The 8,219-nt window shown below is 31.9% G+C and overlaps 1 protein-coding gene and 1 long non-coding RNA gene across 2 annotated transcripts; one reads left to right on the plus strand and one right to left on the minus strand.

Moving 5' to 3' along the window:
- Positions 1-669: 669 nt before the first annotated feature.
- Positions 670-2,274, minus strand: LOC133670270 (E3 ubiquitin-protein ligase ATL6). Its single transcript, XM_062090797.1, has one exon. It carries the CDS (start codon positions 2,018-2,020, stop codon positions 863-865), a length of 1,158 nt encoding a protein of 385 aa, XP_061946781.1. The 5' UTR covers positions 2,021-2,274; the 3' UTR covers positions 670-862.
- Positions 2,275-4,963: 2,689 nt separating this feature from the next.
- On the plus strand, positions 4,964-6,767 carry LOC133669113 (uncharacterized). The gene is made up of 3 exons (XR_009833844.1): positions 4,964-5,154; positions 5,896-5,966; positions 6,566-6,767. It is a non-coding gene; the product is annotated as an uncharacterized LOC133669113 (long non-coding RNA).
- Positions 6,768-8,219: the final 1,452 nt, after the last annotated feature.

The following is an 8,219-nucleotide window of genomic DNA, read 5'->3' on the forward strand; positions in this document are numbered from 1 at the left end:
AAAATTCAATTTAATCATAGTATTTAATTGAGTTTAATTTATCACATTAATTCATTTAGTAAATAAATTTACATGTAATTCAATCTTGTCCTTTAAAAATCTCTGAAAAATATAGATAGATAAATAAATATAATTTATCTTCTTTGTGTAATAAATAAGAGGTGTTAGCCTCTATTATATTATTTTTAGTGATTAAACTCTAGTTAATGAGTTGCATAGGAAAGCTAGAATAAAATGACAAAGAAGAATTTTGAAGGGTAATTCAACTAGTCAAACTTTAAATTTTCTCTTTAATGATCACGAGTTTGAGTCTTTTTAGGATTAATACTGAAAACTTATATGATCGTTAATTTCAGGACCTGTGAAATTAGTCGAAACATGCGCAAGATGTCTGAATACACATATTAATAATAATAAAAAAAATGCTAAAAAAGTTGACTGATTTTGATACTCCTAACCTATTATACACAATCTTCGCTTGACTCTCCATGAATATGTTGTGGCATCACTGCCGATGAACATTACCCTCCTCCGGCAAAACATTTCCAGGAACATTCATTCATTTTCTTGAATGATAGACCAACAAAATTGGACTTCCCTTGCTCAGCTTAATAATGGTCAGAACGAGCAAGCAATATCACTTTTGATTCTTTGACAAATGCTCCACAATTGGGAAAAAAAATGGAAGTCCTTTTTTCTCAAATTGACCTGACCTATTCCATGTTGATGATCTTATATTAAATTACATTAATCACAAAAAATAAATAAAAAATACACATCTTACAAATGTTGACAAAGTCAAAAAAAGAAGAAGAAAATTAATAGTAGCATCCTAAAGCTTTGGACAAGCAAGATCACCCTTCTAAACCGGTGGTCTGCTAGATTCACCTCCGTCTGATCCACCGAGTCTAGACGAACCCCCTTGGTTGTCACTAGCCACCACTTTTGGTGACCTAACCGACGATGAAGCTCTCGATAGAAACGACGACGCTCTTGCTAAGAATGACGGGTTCCTACCAAAAACCCACCGGTCTGACCTCGGTTCTAGGTCCAATTTCTCAAGTCTCTTATAATTTAACACCTTTCTTGAACTCCCTTCACCAACTCCGGTCCTATAACCCTTCCTTGAACTTCCTTGTCTAGTCAGCACCACCATACTCGTAGACCGGTTCAACTTCCGGTTCATCACCTGTTTCCTAACCTCAACCGGCAATCTCAAAGTAAAGCGATCGGTGTTCTCTCCCGGTTGAACCAAAGAATGCCCGGTCGAATGTGACCGAGGAAACCTCGGTGGCCTACCCGATCTTGACCCGCGTGTCCGGTTCCTATTCAAAGTTTTATTCACATTCACACTCACATCGTCAGGCTCAGGTCCAACCACTTGCACTTCCACATTAGCATTCCCGTTTTCTGGCTCGATCCCAAGGGCGCCGTTTTGGGCCTCGAGGTCCAACTCGGGGCTGTGCAATTCACTGAGTTGGGATACCGGGTCGGCGGGTTTGGTCAAATCAGCTCTACAAACAGGACAGGTAGTGTGAGACTCCAGCCAAACATCAATGCAATCAGGATGGAAGACGTGGTCACAATTCGGAATCAAACGCAGCGTTTCATCGTCTTCGAATTCGTTTAAACAAACGGCGCATTCTAACGCGCCTTTACCAATCTTCAAGCCTTTCACAACCGAGTAGATTAAAGTCGGAAACGTCTCGATAACGCCAGGATCAAGCCCACGCGATGCGGCGGCCCGTCGAGAGAATCCGACTACACCCAATGCCCTGATACTCCCGTTTGCGCTGGCTTCGTTGCAGTGGCGGATGTAGATTGAGAAGAACCCCATGGAGAAGAGAGCAGCTACCAAAACGACAATGATAATCGCCATCGACGGTGTCACCTGCGCGTAGTTGTTGTACATTCCCCTGTCGTTCGAGCTGTTGTTTTGCGAAACGACACCGCAAGGAGTTGCAAGGAAGAAGAGAATCAAGAGAGGAAGGATCCTGTGTATGAACGTGTAAGAATCCATGATGGCAGAAATCGAACAACCTTTTAAAAAAAAAGACAAAATTGTGATTTTCGGACAGGAGCGATGTTGTTCAGTTGAGTTCAGTTTAGGTCGTGTTTTTTTTTCGGGGGTGTTGTGGTTGCTAAAGTGCGCCGGGGAGGGCACGAGGTGAGGTGAGGTGAGGTGAGGTGTAGAAATGAAGATGATGGGGGCCTTATAAAAGAGGATGGGGTGGAAGATGGAACAGAAGAGCAAAGACTGTAAAGAAAGTGGGGTCCATTGATTTGTTTGATCTGTGGTGGCGGTGAGGTAAGTGCTTGGGTCAGAGTGAGCCCACGTGGACTAGCTTAGAAGGTTCCAAATAAATTATTGGATGAGTGTTACTCGTAGAGGTAGTATCTGAGATGATTATGTTAAATTATTTTTATTTAAAATAATATTTTTTATCTTTAAAATTTTATTTTAATATTAACATATTAAAATTATTTAAAATCATAAAAAGAAGATTAATTTAAAGTAAAACAAATTTAAAAATACCTTTTAAACTAGAGAAACACATTTTAGACCGATATGATACCTGATAATTTATTAATTTAACATATAATAAAATTATATATTTTTTTAATTTTTTTAAGATATTAACTTGATTATTAAGTTTTATATTAAATTAATTTAAATAATTAATAATTGTATTTTTCTGGTCTGAGTGAAATTTGATAAAGTACTGTGCATGGAGTATTCTTTTTTTTTTTTTGGTAACCATCTACTATGTATTAAAAAAAATATGTGAGATATTATTTTTCTTATCTTTACCCTTCATGAAGCATCACCGACAGAAGGAAAGACGTCGTGTCTAATGCCCAAATTTTATTTTGATTACTCTTTATTTGCTAGTTCTTAATTTGCCTTAACACCCTTTGAACAAAAACAATAGACATATATGAAATGAATATGATTGCACTTCAAAAATCATTATTTATTTGAGTTTTATTAATTAATTTATGGATGTACTCATGAATCATGCAACTTTTTCTTTTTTCTTCGTAATTCTCGGGAGTATTTTTTTTTATATAGTTTTTTTATCTATTTTTTTATTTATATTTAGATTGATACCCCTTTTATTTTTTATTTTATTTAGAAAACTTTTTTTAAATGATAATTTTTTTGTTATACATATAATTTTTTAAGATTTTTTCTGATTCATCTATAATTTTTTTTTAATCTTTTGTATAGATGAATTTTAGTTTTTACAATAAAAAAATTATTTTCAGATAATAATTATAATATGTGCAACCTTGCATAATGTTTTTTCTTCTTTTATTTTATTTAATAAATTTAATTTGTTTCTCTATTTCTATTATTGTATGCTTGAATAAAACAAATTATTTTAATAAATAAATTTAGCAAAAACAACTGGATAAATGTCCCGACTTAGAGATTAAATATTTTAATCTAAATCCATCTTTTATTTTTTTAGTTATTGTTTATGAGTCTTTTTTTTTTCATTTATATATTAACATGATTTATTTGATTACATGTATGGATAAACTTTTTTATTTTCACTTAAAGTTTCTTTAACTACAAAAACATGTTGAAGAAGCCTGTGTATACAAATTTCTTATTTAAAAAAAAAATATTTAACCTGCGGTGAAGCACAAGTCAAATAAATATGTGTGTGTATAAAGCTTTAAAATAAGACAAATAAGTTATTATTCAAGATTTTCTTTATTTTTATTGTTATATTTGGATTTGTTTTCTATTTAAATTAAGAATTTAATTTAATTATAATTTTACTAATTAAGATGTTTTTCTTGTATTTAAACTACCTTGTTCACTATTTTTTTATGGAAGTTTATTGAATTAATTTTTTTTTTTAAGAAGTTTTCTCTAACCACAAGACTATGGTTACAACCCATAACTATAAAGAAATAGAGAGAAAACTCTAAGGTTTTATGAAAAAGAATTTAATTTAATTTAATTGTTAACATTTATAAGAATTTATTTAGTTTAGAAATCTTAATGTTAATTGGCTTGTTTAATGAATGAAGATAATAGCAACCCGCCGATGATACATGAGTGGAGACCATTTAGGGCATATAAGGCAGCACAAAGAGCTCAATCACATAAGCTACATCATTTAAAGGATAAAAATAACAACAATGTCGAAAAACTTAGATTTGACTGAATTTTCAACAATAAATAAATAAATCAAAATACCTTATCTTGGGTTTAAACTTTATAGTTTTTGAAGGTCAATAAAACTTAAAAAAAAAACCTCAAGAATTTTTTTATTTTTCTTGTTGTATTTGAATTTCCTTTTCTATTTAAATTAAAACTTTTAATTTAATTAAAATTTTACTAATTAAAATATTTTGTTTTGTATTTATACAACACTGTAAGTTATTTTTCATGGAAGTTTATTAAATTAAATTTTTTTTTAATATATCTATGCTATACGATATATTAAAATTTTTTCGCGATATTCATACAAACATTTCTATTTTAATTTTTTCCGGATTATAAACGAAGCCAACATTTGAATTTCAAGATTACAATATGCATCGTGTCATCTGCAATTTCAGTGAAAATCCTTGTAATACGAAGTCTTTAAATAAAAGGGTCAACTATATGACATGTAGTTCAACCAACATTACTTGGCCGAAAGCATTTTACACAAATACACTTTTTTTAAAAAAAAAATTTTCCAGGGCCAAATTCTATACCATGTTATCATACCAGCATCAAAGGGTTGCGAAGGGTTTGCGCAAAATTTATTAAATTATTTTAGATATTAACTCGGTTAAATTTAGATGTGATTAACTTAAAGAATAATTTTTAAAATTGAAACCATGTTTGTTTTAGATAAAATAATTAACTCTAGGTAATACAATATATGTGATGTTTTGAAAATAAATTAGTAGGAAAGGGCAACCAAGCCCTTGGTAGCTTAAAGAGTAAGTATTATTAAATGAGGGGTATTGTGGTAATTGAATAATAGTTGATAAATATAAATAGAAAGAATAAAAACAAAAGGAACAAAAAGAGGGAGCTGTGTTTTTGAGAGCAAACCGTGAGAGAGAAGGGAGAAGGAAGAAAAAGAGAAAAGAGGGAAAGATAAGGAAAGGAGAAGAGAATTGGAGGAAATAAGTTTAAATGTAAGATTATGTATAAATGTGTGTTAATTAAGCTTTTAATTTCTGTTTTGATAAATGTTAGGGTTTTGAAGATTGTGCTTTGGGTTTGATTGATGAATTAATTGGAATGTTATGGGTTGATTGTTGTGGGTAATTAGTTAATTAGTTGATTGTGAGAGATTGAAGGTAAAGATGATGATTTTGAGTTATGATTTTGTTTGAATGGTGAAATTGTGTTAGAAATTAGAAGATGACAGTAGGTAATCTGTGAAATTCTGGGTTTGAGGTTGAAGATGATGAAAATTCAATTTGGTCCCTCAATTTGTGAAATTACAGTTTAGTTCCTGAACTTTGGGGAAATTATAATTGGACCCTTAACTGTATTTTGAGACTCTGGACAGTGTTATTATGAGGTTAAGGATGATGAATCTCAGTTTGATAATTGATTGGGAATATTTTCAGTTTGGTCCCTCAATTTCAGGAAATTACATTTTAGTCCCTGAACTTTATGAAAATTACAATTCTGTCCCTGGTTCGTTCTAGACAGAATTAAGGATGGTTTATGGGTGAAAATTCAGTATAGTTATGTATTTTCCAGATTGGTTCAATTTTGGTAAAATTACGTTTTGGTCCCTGTTTTGGAAAATTATCGTTTTAGTCCCTAAACCTAGGAGACTAAACCTGGATTTCATTTATGCATTGGAATCTTTTATTTGTGTTGCTTTGAGTTGCTTTTGAGTATATTTCCTATATTTATTGTAGGTTCTCCTAACAATCCTCAATAGGATTTCGGGTCTTTTCGTCCGACATTCCTTTTAGTTCTATATTTCCGGGTGAGTGGGATAATCTTTAATATGCATATATGATAAGTAAATATGTATGTTGATTATATAATGAGTACAACTCGTTAATTTATTGAATAATTATATATGTTGCTTATTTTCCGAGTACTCATTTTATTCTTGAATTTGCACTCACAATCTGTCAAAGCAAATTCTATTTGATATGATATACGTTTCTTTGATGATTATGTGAATATCTATTATGCCTTGATATGGGACTTGTTAGTAACTCCATGCTAACGAAGAGTAGTTAGCCTGTGTGCACATAGTATTCTGTATACCTAGCTGGTGGAGAGGCATCAGCCTGTGGCGACTGATCATACCACAATGGTCACCTTCGGGTGTCATCTGGTCACTTTCAGGTGTCATCTGGTCACTTTTGAGTGTCATCTGGTCACCTTCGGGTGTCATCTGATCTCTGACATGTAGTCCATTACGTTATGATGATATGTTTAGTATGTATATATATATGTATATCAAGATAAATGATCTTGCGAACTATTAATATCAAGAATATTTAAAATATATATTAATTATTATTCCCTCACTGAGTTGGTTGAACTCACCCCTCATTCTTAATATTATTTCAGGTTCTTAGTTTCTGATAGTAGGTGAACCTTGTTGAGTGTTCCTGCTTCTTCAGTTTTGGGTCGGTATGCCTTACTTATCTTTCAAGGCTATTTGATTCGATGTCTTAGGCGCTCCATTATTACCTTGTTTTAATTAAGTTTGGATTTTTGACAATGTAATGAGTATTATGGATTATTGTTTTTGTTTTAATTACTGATGAGGAGTTTTTATCAGTTTTGAATAATATAATATTTCTGAAGGTTATGAAATGCTGTGTATTTTTGAATAAATTATTCTTTTGATATGTCTGTTTTAAGGCTTAGCGCAGGAGGGGTGTCCTTCCGCCACCGCTCCTGCGTTGCCAGTTATGGACCCGGGATTCGGGTCATGACAATATATATATATATATATTTATTTATTTATTTATTGCAAGTTGACTCAACGATATAATTACGGATCCTAAACCGAGTGAAATAATTTGAAATAACATTAGATAATCTTTTTTCTATCTTGTAGATCAAGAATGTGATTCTTGAACGCAAGATATCATAGTCAAGAAGTCTAGAGGCTCCTTAATTGGAGTGGTCACAAGGAATATGTAGGCATAAAGACTTAAATCTGCATCCCATATTGAAGTCAAACATTAATGGGAGTTTCATAGCCAAGGCCGCCATTGTTGGGCCACTTGGGTGATCATCGTCATTATGATTTGGATTGTTTACCGTCCATTTGACAATTCCAGCCACCTACAGCTTTAAAAGCTTTTTTTTTTTCCTGGAAAAGATTACTGTGTGGCTTTTCTTTGGGTTGCAGTCGCTACGAGGAAGGGTCTTGGACCCAGAACAAAACAAGAGACAAAAACTATCCTATCATCCTAAATTCACATCTTCAATTCCTCCATAATCTCTAGTTAGGGATTGATAGACAGTGATATTTATATATAAATGAAACAGAAATGAAGAAAGAGCATAGTGTAGAAAGCAAGAAGAACACAGAATGAATCTGTTTATACAGAGAAGTAGAAGACGAAATTTATGCACTGTTATATTTTACATTACTCATCTTCAGTTTATATATTCAGTATTGAAAAGATACCACATGGAAAATATTTATTTAATATAATGCTAGCAGATTCTCTTTTCTAACAAACAATACTAACAGCGTTTCAACAATATTAATTACTAATCTTCTGATACTTAGTATCATTAGAACTGTTGATATCTTTACAGGGATCAGTATGCTTTGTTAGAAAAAAACAAAACTCTATACTTTAGTCCTCCAATGCTTTCGCTTTCCGGCCACTTCAATGTCAAACATATTCTTAATTAGTTATTCATGTAGATATTTTCAAGGATAAATGTTCAGTTTGATAGATAAGGTTGCGCGGATTTCTTTTAATTAATCCTCAATTTGTTCTTCTTCATTTTAGCTATAAAGTTATTCTAGGAACAATTTGGAATAGAATACAATAAAATCTCTTTCTTTTTCAATGTGGAATAGAATTTTCTTTGTCTTTACCTGATATTCAAGCTATTATAACAAATACGCCACAAGCAATACAGGAATCTTTAATTTGGAATGATCATATATGGTTGAAATGTTTGCAATTATGCTTGACAAAACACAAGATGTGCTCTTCTTCAATCACAAAACGAGAATTTTTTATAATATGAA

Source organism: Populus nigra, chromosome 12, assembly GCF_951802175.1.
Source record: "Populus nigra chromosome 12, ddPopNigr1.1, whole genome shotgun sequence".
NCBI lineage: Eukaryota > Viridiplantae > Streptophyta > Magnoliopsida > Malpighiales > Salicaceae > Populus > Populus nigra.